Source organism: Arvicola amphibius, chromosome 8, assembly GCF_903992535.2.
Source record: "Arvicola amphibius chromosome 8, mArvAmp1.2, whole genome shotgun sequence".
Taxonomy (NCBI): domain Eukaryota; kingdom Metazoa; phylum Chordata; class Mammalia; order Rodentia; family Cricetidae; genus Arvicola; species Arvicola amphibius.
The window spans coordinates 76,511,513-76,527,393 of record NC_052054.1 but is presented as its reverse complement, the minus strand read 5'-3'; the positions used below and the strand labels follow the sequence as shown (position 1 = coordinate 76,527,393).

General features: G+C 43.4%; 1 protein-coding gene across 10 annotated transcripts in view; it reads right to left on the bottom strand.

Moving 5' to 3' along the window:
- Positions 1–1,744: 1,744 nt before the first annotated feature.
- LOC119820758 (cytochrome P450 2G1) overlaps positions 1,745–15,881 on the bottom strand; it is a 31,163-nt gene continuing 17,026 nt past the window's right edge. For 2 of the 10 annotated variants that reach the window (XM_038339333.1, XM_038339335.1), the window contains 10 exons: positions 14,353–14,451; positions 12,952–13,171; positions 12,240–12,402; positions 10,673–10,822; positions 7,831–7,991; positions 7,290–7,466; positions 5,471–5,612; positions 3,894–4,081; positions 3,633–3,774; positions 1,745–2,262 (listed from right to left, as the gene is read on the bottom strand). In XM_038339333.1, coding sequence (XP_038195261.1) covers positions 2,081–2,262; positions 3,633–3,774; positions 3,894–4,081; positions 5,471–5,612; positions 7,290–7,466; positions 7,831–7,991; positions 10,673–10,822; positions 12,240–12,402; positions 12,952–13,131 — 1,485 coding nt within the window. In that variant the 5' untranslated portion in view covers positions 13,132–13,171; positions 14,353–14,451 and the 3' untranslated portion in view covers positions 1,745–2,080. Of the gene's footprint in view, positions 2,263–3,632; positions 3,775–3,893; positions 4,082–5,470; positions 5,613–7,289; positions 7,467–7,830; positions 7,992–10,672; positions 10,823–12,239; positions 12,403–12,951; positions 13,215–14,352; positions 14,452–15,881 lie in introns of all 10 variants that reach the window. The other 8 variants (XM_038339337.1, XM_038339336.1, XM_038339340.1 and 5 more) reach the window with 5 other exon arrangements.

Genomic DNA, 15,881 nt, shown 5'->3' with positions numbered 1-15,881 from the left:
TTGTTAATAACCGTAGTTTAGTGCTGTTATCAACCTCAGTTAGGCAAACTTCTTTTTGCAGTGGTCCGCAGTTAATGCAGAGACTCAGAATTTGTTCAAGTGTTGAGAATAAATGACTATTGAGTGCTCAAACCTGGTGGGACATTTATATCCACCCCTCCCCAAGGCTCAGGAGACATTGGAGGAGGGGATGGTAAGAACATAAGAGCCATAGGATGGAGAGGAATGCTGAAAATGCTGTCTTCTGGATGTAGCATTGCCATGGCACACACAAGCTCACTGTGTTTATGGCTACCTGCACAAGATGGATGCTGTTAAGCTCCAAACATAGATGGGGGTGGTGTATAGGAGGTTCCACTACTAGTTGAAGACCTCTGGGTAGTGGTGGGAACTGGGAAAGGAGAAGCTATTTTTCCTCAGGGGTGTAACCACTTTATGTTATCAAGTAAATAACTCTAAAACTGTGTGCATGCAATTAACCCTAGTTATTTTTTTAAAGGCAGTAGAAAGGTGAGATTTAGGGTATCAGGAAGATAAAGCATTCCATAGACAGTGGGAGGTAGATAACTGAGAGGAATGGAGGTACATATCATTAAAGTACATTCCATCTGTGTGTCTTAGTTAGGGTTTCTATTGCTGTGATGAAACCAGGTCCAAAAAGCAACTGGGGGAGGAAAGGGTTTATTAGGCTTACACTTCAGCATTGCTGTTCATCAGTGAAGGAAGTCAAGCAGGGCAGGAACCCCGAGGCAGGAGCTGATGCAGATGCAATGGATGGGCGCTGCTTACTGCCTTGCTCCCCATGGCTTGCTCAGCCTGCTTTCTTAGAGAATCCAGGACCACCAGCCCAGGGATAGTACTGTGCACAATGCTCGGGGCTCTCCCCCATTGATCACTAATTAAGGAAATACCTTATGCCCTGATCTCATGGAGGGATTTTCTCAGCTTAGGTTCCTTCCTCTCCGATGACTCTATTTTGTGTTAAGTTGACACACAAAACCAGGCAGTACAATGTGTATGAAATTATTGAATAAAAGTATTTTAAAATATATATTTGTTTTTCAGTTTGTATTTCAGTGTGGTGATTTATTAACTGTAATTGTGAAGAACTGAGGTATACTCAAAACAGAATGCAGAGTGTGGAGAATTGGGAGTTGAGACAAGAGCCACTAGGAGAGCAAGTTTAGCAGGAGAAGAGATAGTGAGGACAAGCACTGAGCTGGCAAGATGCTTGATGCCCCACAAAGTGACCAAAATCAGTCCAGAAACTGTTGACGGCATAGGGAATTGCTACCAGTAACAAGCAGTTAGAACATTTCAACGTCTGTTCTGCACATCACCCTGAGGCAGAAGACCCCCTTGGAAACTAAAGAAAGAAAGACCAGGTCAGCACCCTGTGGGAGCTCACTGTGCCCCCCTGTAACCTCTTCCCTCTCCCTTCTGCACTGAATAAAATTTTACCCATGATAGACTTCTGTTTGGGGAGGCAGTTTTAATATATTTAATATATTACATTAGGCAAATTTAATACAGTATATGTCACTCTTGGTTGCTATGTGTGTGTGGTCGGGGGACAAAAGTCTCTGTTTAACGAACTCAGAGATCAGTTTTGAATTGAAGCCCCCTGGGCCTGTTGTGCATACAATACCCTGCTTCCTGGCTCTCAGGTTGGGTGTCTAATCCCTTGGTTATTTCCTGCAACAATAGAACTCTCAACATGATACACAGTAAACTTGCTCTGACCAACAGTCTTGAGTTCTTTATTGGAGAAAGAGAAACACAAGCAAACAGGAGAGAATTATGGAGCACATTCTGGTCACTATGCAGGGGAGACAAAAGGCCGTAAGAGTCTGGGGGAGGGGATTGAGACCAAGGTTGAAAAATCCAGTGAATTTAATTAAACCTTCAGGCTTTGCCCCAAACAGTGACTGTAGCTAGAGCTGTGACCTCGGCACAAGCATGAGCGTGAACATGACGTCTCTAGGTGTAGAGAGGATTGAGGAAGGAAGGGAGAGCCTGCAGAGGTGAACTCCAGCTGAGCTCAGCTCTCAGCTCTCTTGATTGGCCTATCAGCTGGCATTCAGCGGGCCAGGAAGCAGAGCTTGTAAGTGGGGGGGATGTTGCCAAAGCCAGAGATCCTGTGACTGATGTCGATATCAGCAGGAGGCACCAGAGAACGTAAGGAGAACCTCTGAAGGATGGAAGTGAAGTAGAGGAAGAGTTCCATGCGGGCCAGGGCCTCCCCGACGCAGATGCGCTTTCCTGTAGACACACAAGAGACAGAGGGGTATGGCAGCCTCTACCGACTCCTTGGCATCTCAACTCACAGCTGCATCCATGATCGTTAACAAGACTTACTGGGGTCCCCACTGGTACTGCCCAACTACCAGCTGCCACCTAGAGGGACTGGACAGGTGGCAACTTCTGTCTGTTTGCTGAGATTCTACCTGGGTTAGAACCCGACAGAATGGTCCCAAAAGACCCATGATAGCTGGGGTGTTACTGAACTGCACAGCCAGGGACTGGATTCTACCAGAGAGAGTCTGGGGTGTGTGACACACTCAGTGTGTGTGAATGCCATCCCCAGAGCAGAAAAATATTCAAAACTCTTTTAATTTCAATTCCCCAGAGGTATTTAAGATGCCTTAGGTATCAAATACTATCGACATTTAAAAAGAGTTAAGAATTGTATTGAAGGGCCGGGCGGTGGTGGCCCACGCCTTTAATCCCAGCACTCGGGAGGCAGAGGCAGGCGGATCTCTGAGTTCGAGGCCAGCCTGGTCTACAAGAGCTAGTTCCAGGACAGGCTCTAGAAACTACAGGGAAACCCTGTCTCAAAAAACAAAAACAAAAACAAAAAAAAAAAAAAGAATTGTATTGAAGGATAGCTTCCTGATCCCAGGAACACGGTTGACAATTGCAATAATTCTCAAAGGGTCCAGGCATCCCTTGACTGCCATTTAAAATCGCAGGATGGCTCAGCTACTCACAGGCCGACATACTTCTGTCTGTGAGGCCAATCTGTGGCTTTGCTTTTTGTCTGTATGCACACTGAGTACTAATACCTTTTATCTCTTAGAATGTTTGAAAATATTCAGAGGAAAAAGAATATTTTGTGTAAGTTAATGTGTTTCATGTTTCATTGCTCTTGAATAAGAATGTTTACATTTTCACACACATGTGACAATTCAGTCAAATGTTATCAGTGGCTACATTTGTCCATCGTACATGACAGGCACGTATGGTTCAGACAAGGATCATGTGGCTGACAAAACATGAAATATTTTTAATTTGATTCTTAACATAGTATGATGAAATTTACTAAATGCCTTTTCACTGCTATTGTAGCTCTAACATTTTATTTTTTTTCATCATTTCCAATTATTTTAAGGTCAGAATCTTGCTGTGATCCCAGGCTAGCCTTCAGCTTTAAGTCTTATTACCCCTGCCTTTTGAATACTGAGATTGCATACAGGCACTGGCACCATGCCCGCATGCCCACAGTCATTCAAGTGAATGAGTCTAATATTCCCAGGTCTGGGATTTTAGGATTTTTTTCATAATTCTGTAACACAGACCTTGGAGAGACTACTCTAGTGCGTATCTGGGGAAATCTAGATCTAACAACTCACCAGAGGAAAAGACCACAAAGGCATCATTCTTCTTGAAGCGCCCCTGTTCATCCAGGAAGTGTTGAGGATAAAAAGCATCTGGGTAGCGGAAGTACTTGGGATCTCTGAGGACTGAGCCAATCAGCGGATAAATGTCTGTGCCCTGGGAGACAGACAGAGGCCCTTAGAACTCTGCTTTGGGCAATGGGGGATAGAGGTACAAAACAGGAAGAGAGAGAGGTTAGGAAAGGGTGTTAGGACAAAAATGGGGTACAACCTTACCTTGGGCAGAAAGTAGCCTCGGAAATGAGTGTCCCGTATGACATTATGGGGGACACCAAGGGGCACAATGTCTGTCAATCTCTGTATCTCATGGATGACGGCATCAGTGTAGGGCATCTTGGCGCGGTCCTCCACTGCTGGGGCCCGGTGATTTCCAATCACCTGGCTAATCTCCTCATAAACCTTGGCTGTAACACGGAAGAAGATATACCAGGAAAGGCCTCAGGAAAGGCTGACGTTTGCTTTCATTGCTCGGCCTTTGTTTTTATTTGTGGTTGCAGGGTGTGTGTGCTTGTTTGCCAACAGGGCCTCGCTAGGTAGTCCATGTTGGACTGGGACTCACTACATACATTATGTAGGTCTCAAACACTCTCTCTCTATTCAGTCTCATATGTGTCGGCTTACAGGTATGAGCCACATGTCTGGCCAGGGAATGTCTGTGTTGAAAAGGATCTTGAGGTGAAGATTTTGTCTACATGCAGGGAAAACAATGAGTCTTCTGGGAGGATCACGTGTGTTTGGATTGCTTCACTGCAGTGGTGCAGCAGACATCATGGTACTCCAGCACTCATCAGACATTAGGAGGGAGAGAGCCTAGATCCCTGAATGCCATGTGGGAATTTGGTATTTAATTAAAAATACCAAGAAGCCATGGAAGGATACTGATCAGTGCAGCATGCTGGGTCCCACTGCAGTGTCCTTCCTACACAGGTGGAGTTTTTACGCAAGCCAACTCTTATTTTGAACTTGACTAGTGTAGAGGAAAGCCTAATTAGAGCATTTTTTTTTCCAGGAAGAAGTGACTTTTGATTACTTGAGTTCACCAACCAGATCAAATTCTAGTTTATTAGACATGAATTCTGTCTGACATCGACAGTGTAGTCAGCTGAGTAATAACTCTCACATAGCCTTGCCTGAGTATGATGACATACATGTCATCCCAGCTTCCCAGGAGGCTGAAGAAGTGTGGTCATCAGACCAAGGCTAGCCTGGGCTCCAAGAGAAAGGGGAAGGGAAGAGGTGTGCCTTCAAATCCTAGACATTAATGTTATGTATGTGAAGATGACATAAGGTCAGAGGGAACTTGACAGGTCTCACTAGGTTTCTGTGAATCAAAGAGATTAACCAGATTATGCATATTGGTCATGAGTAGTCATATTTGAATTGTAGAGAAGAAGACGGGCAAGAGTTAGGAGAGGAGGTAACTGAAGCAAAGAGATGGGAAGGTGTCTGCTCTGACTTTGCAGATGCAGGAAACATGAGCTCAGGAGCTCAATTAAGGCTCTCTGGGAACTGGGAAGGCAGAGAAAATGTCACTGTCTTTCTTCCTTGATGTCAGTCTAGTGGAAGCCACTCTGAGCAAAAGCCCTGACTAGGAAGATCAGATGATAAATACAGGCTTCTAAGTCTCAACAGCCACAGAGAACAAATCTAGGGACAATCAGAGGGGTGATGGACCCTGTTCTGAAGCCATCAAGGAAAGAGAGGCTAAGACTGTGGGATTGTACAATTTCAAGATCACTATCCTTCTGAGGAGGTATATGAGATATCAGATTAGTTGCTCATTAGAAACTTACCCTCTACCTCGGGATATTTCATCATCAGCAAGAATCCATAGCGCAAGGTGGAACTCACTGTTTCTGTGCCAGCAAAGAAGAGGTTGAGGGTGGTAAGGACCAAGTTCTTAAGGTTGAATTCTGTGTTGGGGTCACTTTTATCCTGAAAGCAAAGGGAATTGCCAATAAAATCACCCATGTGAGACTTTATCTTCCCCTCCCTTCTCTGTAGAGGAGTTCTATTAGTGGGAGGTAGAAAGATGGGTTAAGTAAATCCAGAAGAGACAATGAGCAAAGGTGCTGAGGCAGGTGCATGTCTGGTGTTTTAGAGGAATGGCAAGAAAAAGACAGTGCATATGTAGTGAGAAAGAAGAGAAGGGAAGAGGAAGCAGAATTTTACACAATTTGAAAGTTTGGGGGGCATTAGAACCTATAACTTCCAACTGCCAAATACTCGGGTTCCATAATGATTTTCCTAGAATTCCAATGGCCACCACACAGGCATGCAGACTACTTTTATCCCTACACTTCAAAGGCTTTAAACTTGTGAATTTGAAGCTTAAACTTAAATTTAGAGAGTGAACTGCTAAGGTTCTCACTGCTGAGACTCTGAAGGCACATTCTGATTTTCAGTAATATAGTCTGCTGTATAAATAATCTTAGAACTGTAAGATTGTAAGTTTCTTTATGCTAAACTTTGTAGATCTGAAGTATATTTTAGAAAAATATAGTATATATACATCCTGTCATGAAGAACAAGTTCTTTGCAGCAAAATGAATATAACTGGAGGAATAAGGTTATACAAACAAACAAGGCACAGAGGCAGTTACTGCGTGTTCTCTGTCATAGATGGAAACTAGGAAAAGTTTACTTGAAAGTAGGCCATGCTCACAAAGACAAAGGGTATTGGTGTTGACCAGTGCAGGCTGTATTCTTGTAAGAAAGTATCACATGAAAACCCACTAACATGCAACTAATATGTGACGGCTATTCTTGGTTGTCAACTTGAAGTGGGAAGACCTATTTCATCTGGATCTTTCATGTGGGAAGATACACCTTCAATCCAGATCTTGTGAGGTGCAATGTTCTACCTTTAATCTGCTGGTAACCTATATAAAGGACATGGAAGAAGGAAGCTGGTTCTCTTTGCCTGTTTGCTCTCATTTTGTTTGTAAGTCCATTCTTCACCGGCATTAGAGTCAACTTCTTCAGGGTTCTTGCAGATACTGAAGACCACCTGAGACAGCCAGCCTCATGGACTGAACAACTAGAGGATTCTTGGACATTCCATTGGTAGATAGCCATTGTTGACGAGCTGAACCACATCCTGTAAGCCATTCTAATAAATCCTGAACACACACCACACACACACACACACACACACACACACACACACACACACATTCTGTAAGTTTTGTCCCTCTGTGGCTCATGACCTCCACAGGTGTTGCATATCAGATATTTACATTATAATTTATAACAGTAGCAAAATTACAGATATGAAGTGGCAATCAATTTTTGGATTGGGAGGGTCACCACAGCATGAGGAACTGTATTAAAGGGTTGCAGCCTTAAGAAGGTTGAGAACCATGGCTCTAGAGAATCCTGACTACATATATATAAAATACAAATATATCTGATTACATTAATTTTATGAAAATTTATTTGAAAGGTGCAAGTGGCTCACATTTCTACAGTTTCTCCATTTTTATCTAGAGAGAGAAGTAAACTGTATGAGATAATGTTTTTTCTCTTTTCCTCTAAGAGTTGCAAGATGGGTTTGACATGGCAGGGATGAAGGCTTCAAAAGACAGAAAGAATGGCATAAGGGAAAAGTACCTGGTACATCTTGACGAGAAAGCAGTCGATAAAGTCTCTAGGGTTTGAGGGGTCAAAGGATGCTTCATTGATCTTGACCCTGGATGCAATGAAGTCCTTAAGTTCTTCTATCAAGTTATAGAGGTGGTTGTGACTTCCTGGAAAATACTGCATGATTCCCCAGAACATGTCATATAACTGTGGGCAGAAGCAAAGGGGTGTGTGTCAGGGACAAGATGGGCCAAGTTCTAAAGTCAGAGAGTTGGGCTCATGTGGCTGGAGCTAGGGCAGAGCAGAAATCACTGTTAATCCCTTCACCAGGGACACTGAGAAGAAAGATCGGTGGTGGTTCAAGGCTCCTAAGCTACTCAGAGATGCCCTGTTTCACTAAGTCGTCTACTGTTGGGTTTGAGATTTGGGTGTAACACCTTGTTTTCTGAACTATTAGACGAATGGATAAGCACCTCCCAGGGATGAAAGGAAGAGGGTTAGGTGGTGCATAGGAAAGTGCTTGCTTGAGAATGCAGGGTGGGCAGGGAGTTGACTGGTGGTTACTAAATACCTGTGCCCAGGGCTTGCTCATCTCCACGAAGCTCTCATTGATCAACTTCATTAGGTTCTGGAAACATTTGTCCTCATAGTCGAAGCGTTTCCCGAAGACAACGGAGCAGATGACATTGGACACGGTGCGGCTCAGGTAGAAGGTGGGATCTATGGGTGCTCCTAGAGATAGAAAGTGACCGTGTGGGAACCAGTCACAAGAGAGGTAGGGCAGTAGATTTCTCAGTGTTGGCACAGAGCCTCACGTCCACTGCTTAGTGGTAGGCACTAGTGCCTTGTTTGCATATCTGAGTCTAGTTTTCCCAAACCGCAACCTGGTTTGGAAATCTCTGACTGATCTGTGGGTGTTCATTATGATGATGCATGTAAGATGCCTAGCATGTCTCCTGGCCTGGAGTAAACACCCAAGAAATTCTAGAGAAGTTCAGCATGATCTTTTGTCACTGTTCCCTAAATGTATTTGTGGTGGAAAGTAATAGAGGACACATCTGAAAAAAGAAAAAAACCAAAAACCAGACAAACAAACAAACAAAACCCCCAGGGGCTGGAGAGATGGCTCCAAAGCTAAGAGCACTGGCTGCTCTCGAAAAGGAACCAGGTTTAATCCCCAGCCATCTGTAGCTCCAGTTCTAAGAATCATCTGGCTTCTGGGAGCACCAGGCATGCACATGGTACACAGACATATGTGCAAGCAAAATATTTGTACACATAAAATAAGAAAACAATTTAAAAAAACACCTAAATTCAGTCTCTGTCTACCAAAAAATCTGTTTATCTTATGGAGAGAAGAAGGCCCAACAGACAAACCATTTACCACATTAACTGGAAGATTGGAGTTAGAATCCTGAGCACCCAGAGATAAAGCTGGGCAGCTTTCTTCCTTCCTTCCTTCCTTCCTTCCTTCCTTCCTTCCTTCCTTCGTTCCTTCCTTCCTTCCTTCTTTCCTTCCTTCCTTCTTTCCTTCCTTCCTATTTTTTGTTTGATTTTTCAAGACAGGGTTTCTCTGTAACTTTGGAACATATCCTGGAACTAGCTCTTGTAGACCAGGCTGACCTTTAACTCACTGAGATCCACTTGCCTATGCCTCCCAAGTGCTGGGATTAAAGGCATGTGCCACCACCGCCTGGCTAAGGCTGGTCAACTTAAAAAAGTGTGGCAGCTTGTCTCCGATTTAACACTTGAGAGGTGGAGACAGGCATTCCGCGGCAGAAGCTGGCTAGCTGGGTCTGTGGTAGGGAAGAGCTCTGGGTGCAGCGACAATCCACAAATCCCTCAGTGAACAGAGGTGAGAGGGACTGAGGAAGACCTCTGATGTCAGTCTCTGACTTCTACACATATGTACACTTGTGTACAAGAACATGTGAACATGAATATGCACATACATACATCCAACATTCATTCATATGAGAAAGGACATTACTTCCCTCAGTCTCAGACACATTATCTGTAAAATGGGATCCTGGTCAAGTAATGGGTGTGGGGCTCAATTTCTCCAGTATTATGCACACATTTACAATATACAACATAGCAGATAACTTCTAGAAGTACAAGACTGTTCAAAGCCATGGGTGGACTCCGTATTCTTTTACAGAGTCCTAACAAGGGACTTCTATTTGTTTCTATATATCTGAATCTCTGTCTTTGCTTTCTAGACTCTATTGGTGCCATACCTTTTTATATGCTGGGAACTAGACACTGTGAAAACTTCAATAAAACACAAATCACAAATAAACAAAAACCCTCAGGTCCTGTTTTGTGTTGGCCCACTCCTGGGCATGGGGGCTTCTCTGGAGTGTGGTTGCTATTATCCGTTCACACTCCATTGGGGAGACTGGTTCTTTCCCTCACCAGCAGGTACCAATTGCAAATAGCTTCTTGATTAGGGGTGTTTGTGTGCTTTGATTTTCGTTCTTTTATTTTATTTTGAGAAAAATAACATGAAGTTGAGTGGGTATGGAGGTGGGGATGATCTGGGAGGAGTTGGGAGGGAAAAATATGATATAAATACATTGTAATTTTTGAAAAAAAATTAATGTAGTAAAATACTCAAGAGAATAGTTTTCCTGAAGGAAGTGTGTGTGTGTGTGTGTGTGTGTGTGTGTGTGTTAACTGAAGCAAGTTCAAAGCCAGCCTGGCTGCATAGGGCATGCCCCTCCCCCCACACACCAGGGATGGGTGGGAGAAAAGAACCTCAAAATGAGATATTTCTAAGCATTTGTTTACTGTGATGAGTATATACACTATACTCTTTAAATTTTTGTTCTAATTGAACTTTTATTTGAGAATAGTTGTTTTGCCTGCATATATATCTATGAACTACATGCATGCCTGGTACTGTTGGAAGCTGGAAGAGGGCATTGGATCCCCTGAAACTTGAATTCTGGACTTTTGTGATTCTCATGACAGTGCTAGGAATCAAACTCAGGTCCCAGGATGAGCAGCCAGTGCTCTAGCAGCCGAGCCGTCTCTCCAGCCTGAAAAACTGTGCCTACGCTTAAAAATGGGGAAGATGGTGAGTTTTGTGTTGTTTTCATTATCACAATAAAGCATGTATGACAGAGCAACATTTGATCCTTTCTCCAGGAAAAGACGCAGGCTCAACCAACACAAGAATCCTGCATGATTTCTTGAGCTACAAACAGCTGAGGTTCACTGAGGAGCATTTCTAGACAAACTGTCACTCAGAATCTTCCATGTTAATTTGTAACATTGGAACCTCACTGAAAATCTCTGTGAACCCTTAATGTTTTCCAACCTTTCCTATTTCAGGTCTTTCTTCCGCCAAGTCTCCCCATGAACTTAGCTCTCTGTAAATACCCAGTTATCCGATGTGGTCTCCATACCCTTGGTCTTGTGGAATTCTTCCAGCAGGTAACCAGCCTCCTCCTGGATCCGCTCCTCAATGCTCCGCTTTCCCATCCCAAAGTTTCGAAGAATGGTCAGGGAGAAACGCCGAAGAACCTTCCATCGTTCTCCATTGGACAGAGCCAAACCTGCCGGAATGTCAATGGTCAGGCCCCTGCCCCCTCCCCTTTGTGCTCTCAAGTATGTAGTAGACACAATTATGAAAGTCAGCCTTCCAGGCTCAATGGGAAATCAAGATTCTCTCCAAAATAGTCCAGGGATGAAGGAAAAGGGAATGAGGCTAGGAATAATCTCGGAGAGCAAGGAAGTTTTCTTTTAGGCTAGCGAGCTGTGGCTGGGTTAGTTTCAGTGTCAAGAAAAGTGGAGGAGGTAAGGATGACACGCCGTATAGAGTATTCCTTAAGTGGAAAGGCTATTTTTATCTTCTTAGTGACAGTTGGAATCTTCAAACTTATATATGTGTGTGCACAGAAGCTCACCGCTGTACATCAGTGCACCTATAGAAAAAGGATTTACCTTGCATGAAGACTAGAAGAAATCACCAGGGTTGTCGACTGGCGAATTCCTTGGGATTTTAATAAGATCAGTTTAAAATATGTTGATAAATGACAGGAAGAGTGTAATGGTGGAGTCCAGAGGAAGGCATCAGATCCCCCTGAAACTGGATGGTTGTGAGCCCTGTGTGAGTGCTGGGAACCAAACTCAGGTCCCTGGATAAGCAGCCTGTGCTCTGGACTGGAATGATATATGGGTGGGTAGATGAATGTCTGTCTGTCTGTCTGGACAGATATAAAGATGAAACACTCTGAGTGAGGTGTTAGTGGACAGAGGGATTAAGATGAACAGATAGCAGCTGAAAGAAAAGGTGGATGGATGGATGGAAGAGCAGTTGGATGGAAAGATTAATATGTGTGTGAATGACTTAAAGGTCACTGCACAAGTCAAAGCATTGGTGGATTCATGGATACATAGAACAATGACAGAAATATGACTAATAGGATGGAAAGATGTTTGCATACACAGGATAGTGAATATATTTTCATGGATTTATAGAACAATGGGTAGAACTGAGAAAAATGTATATTGATAGAAGGATAGAGAGATAGACAGATGAAACAAGGGAAGTGAGCCTGCCTACATTTGTAGAATGCACAGGTAACACTAGACAAGAATAATCCTAAATGCAGGTGCTGTGAAACCTGTGTTGTATGTGCATACGGGCAGATAGGAACTAAGCCTGGCTGCTAAGCTTTTATGGGGTACACATATATTACCACACAGTAATTCATGAAAAGTAAGAATAAAAATAACAGTACAAGCATTTTAGAGTTCAGATTCTGGAATCCAAAAACCAAGTAGCCCTCACACATACTGCGAGACATTACCTTACCTTTTCTACCATTAGCTTTTGCACTTCCAAAATTAGCAGGGCATTCATACCCTTCTCGAGGGAGTCAATGTACGTGATTCATGAATCATCTACCAGAGACCCATCAACACACTAAATACATTGCAATTGGTTTTGTTCCTATTGCTGCCACTTACCATGACCTTGGAAGTTCTTCTCTAATGTAGGCATTTCACCACGGCCACTGAAGTCATCTGCTTGGTCAACCAGGGCCTCCTTCACAGCCTCATGCCCACATAAGATAACCACTGGCCTTGGACCAAAGTATACAGTGAACACAGTCCCATATTTTTCCTGGAGCTGGGCGTGAAGAAAGATACCGAGGGAAGGAGTAAAATGGAGTGTGATGAGACCCCCAGTCAAGGGGAGAGATTCTAGGAGGATGGAAAGGTAGGACTAGAGGAAGGTCCTGGGCTTGGAAGGGTGTTGGGGAAAAGCACATCATACTGATTCCTGTGACCTTGGGCAGTGCATGTCCCTAATTTTGTACATCTTAGTTTTGTTTGTAAAACAATGGACTTGGAATAGCTGGACTCTGCTACACCTTCTCTACACCTTCTCTCTTTGAAAGGCTAGGTTTCTAGTGTCGTAAAAGTCTAAGACAATTTGCCCTTAAAGAAATGAGACTCCACAACCCCTTAGACTGTGATCCAGGGTCCCAAGAAGAGCGGAACTCAGTTTTAGTGTACTCAGAATCTAAGACTTTCTTCCCCCTTGATTCTAGGATTCCGTAATTTAAGTTTACTAAAATGTCTCTCTGAGTCTGTGGTTAGGAATCATGGGCTTGGTGTGAACTCAGCTCTGCTGTTTGTTGACTTCATTGCTCTAAGAAGCAATGGACACACTCACCTTTAGGAAGGATTGAAACATGCCATCAATGCGAACTTGAAACAGGTTCCCCAAAAACGGTATTGGTGTGGGGCCGGGAGGCAGCTTCCGTCCCTTACTGGTTCTCTTCCAAGCAATCAAGATGAGCAGGCAAGACAAGCAGAGTGCCATAAAGATGCTGAAGGCCCCTCCCAGCGCCATGGTGCTGTCAGGTGTGTGTGTCCTTGAATCCAGATCCTGCCTAAATAGCTTCTGGGAGATCAGCTTAAAGAGAAATCTGAACCCTGTGGGAGTCAAACTATCCCTGTATTACACCATCAGGAGGCAGATCACTCGGTGAGTGTGAAGTTACACAGTTTGTATTCTCTCACCTGCACAGAGGTATATTGATTTCACCCAGGAAAACCCACAAGGGGTTATCTCCTTTCTTCCCATTTCAAGTTTCTCAACTGTCTTTCAGCTTCATATTTTTGTGACATCTGAGAAGCAATGTATTCATAGGGAATCTGCACAAAGTATAGGCTTTCCTGCATTATCCTGACATGTGAACTCTCCTCCCTCAGACCCTTGTTTTTGGCCCATGGAGTACCAATTCATTGGGCACTCCTTCTACCTGTCCAGAGAATGCCAGGGGCAAGATGCTTCCTTCCCTATTTCAGCACATCCAAGAACATTATACAAGCAGCCCCTGAGAGTTTCCCACTCAGCCCTGGGTCTTCTTTCATCCCAAAGCACATCTGGTGGAAGTAATGAGAACTAGAGTGTGTGTGTGGTGTGTGTATGTCTGCATGTGCATGAGTGTAGTGTGTGCATGAGTGTGGTGTGTGCATGTGTGTTGTGTGTGGTGTTTGTGTGATTGTGAGTGGTGTTTGTGAGTGTGATGTGGTGTGTGTGTGTGTGTGCGTGTGTGTAAGAGAGAAATAGAGAGATATTGCATGTGGAGTTGGGTGAAGTTTTAGGGACATAGGAGAGGAGTTGGGGAAGGGAAAGGGGCATGAATTTGATCCATACACGTTCTACTCATGTATAAAGTATTCAGCAAAGTACTATAAAAGAAGTAAACCACATTTTATAAGATGTCATACAAGTTAGTATCTACTTTAGATACAATGATGAAAGATTAGATTATGTTGACTTATCCAAACTCCATGATGTGATATCAAAGATGCAGGGAACACTCAGAACACCACCCTACAGATTGCATTCATCTTTGGAGATGCTGCTAGCATTCTCCATCCTTGAGAATCTAGTAAACAGTTCCCATCTATTTTCATGCCAGATATCTGAAAGCTTCTTTCCTGGCCCCAAACACATTCACAGGCTATTGTTCTCTTCCGCTGTGTCCTGGCACCACCTCACAGATCTGACCCTGTCGTTAGATATCTGGGTTTTCACATTTGGAAATCGAGTTCCTTTTATTACCTGCAGGTTCCAAGAACAGAGCTTGAGTCAGGCACCCACGCTTGTAACCTCAGCAGCGAAATCAGGATTTAGGGCCAGCCTGGGCCTATGTAGTAAGAACTGGACAGGGAGAACGATGAAGATTTAGCTGCCTTAGCGGAGGTGTCCCATGTCCAGGAGAACTGGTGGGAATTCTAGGCAGACTAAATGTGTCACTTTCTTTGTCTTAGGTCTGCTGTTGGGAGACTTTCCTTTTTTTCTAGGGAAACAAGAAAAACATTTAGCTTTCCATCCTCTTACGCGGCTCATGTGTCCTTTAGCTGCATTCTGCCCTTCCTCATCATCTAAAATTACCCCTTCTTCATCTCCTTTATACATGCTATACCACACACATGTATGTACATTTGTTTACATATATAAATGCATACATGATAAAGTAATTTCAGAGGTTCCTCAAAAACAAACAACAACAGCAACAAACCTCACAAAAAACCCCAAACTGCCATATGACCCAGCTCCTTTGCTCCTGGGCATTTGCCCGGTGCATCCCACACTTTACCATAGAGATGCTCGCACCTCCATGTTCATTTCTGTTCTATTCACCACAGCAAGGAAATAGAACTAATGTAGCTGCTCATCAACAGGTGAATGGGTAATGGAAACCTAGTGTGTGTCTAAAATAAAATCCTGTTCAGGCATAAAAGAAAAATGAAACCATAAAATCTGCAGGGAAATAAGTGGATTTAGGATACATAACATTAATTGAGGTTGTATGAGCTCAGAAAGAAAAATAAAACAAAACTCTCACTCCAGATGCCTTTCATTGTAGTGGCATTTCATTTATTGTTTTTTAATAAACAAAACTTTCCTGAGGATCAGGAAAGTAAAGCAGCCACACAGGTCAGCTTTACAGACCAGGTAGTAATAACACACTACCTTAAATTTATGCAACCACACTAGTTTGCCATAGAAAACAGGCACAAGTGGAGCATACCTTTAATCCCAGACTAGAAAGGATTATAAAATGGGAGGAGACAGCTCCCAGGCTCAGTCTCATTCTGAAATTCCTGGAAGTAGGATTGCCATTTTGGACTGAGGTAGAGGTAAGAACTAGTGGCTGGTTGTTTTGCTTTTTTGACCTTCAGGTTGAACCTCAATTTCTGTCTCTGAGTTTTTATTAATCGTGCTTCATTTCATAAAGACCCAGTTCTAGAGTCTCTCTTGACTCTTAGTTTCATTTTGCCTCCCCTTTTCATGGCCTTCCGTAACACACACACACACACACACACACACACACACACATACACACCACACACCACAGAGGTATGGTCTCTTACTTTTGCTGTGGTTGTGGTAATGAAGAGTGGTCATGAATCATGGTGATAGTTGCATTTAGAGTGCCCAATTAGACAAGAAGGGACAGTGTGCTGGCTAATCTTATATCAACTTGACCCATGAACTTGAGCTATCTGAAAGGAGGAAACCTTAATCGACAAAATTCCCCCATAATGCCTTTCTATAAGGCATTTTCTGAAGCGGCGAAGATTGGA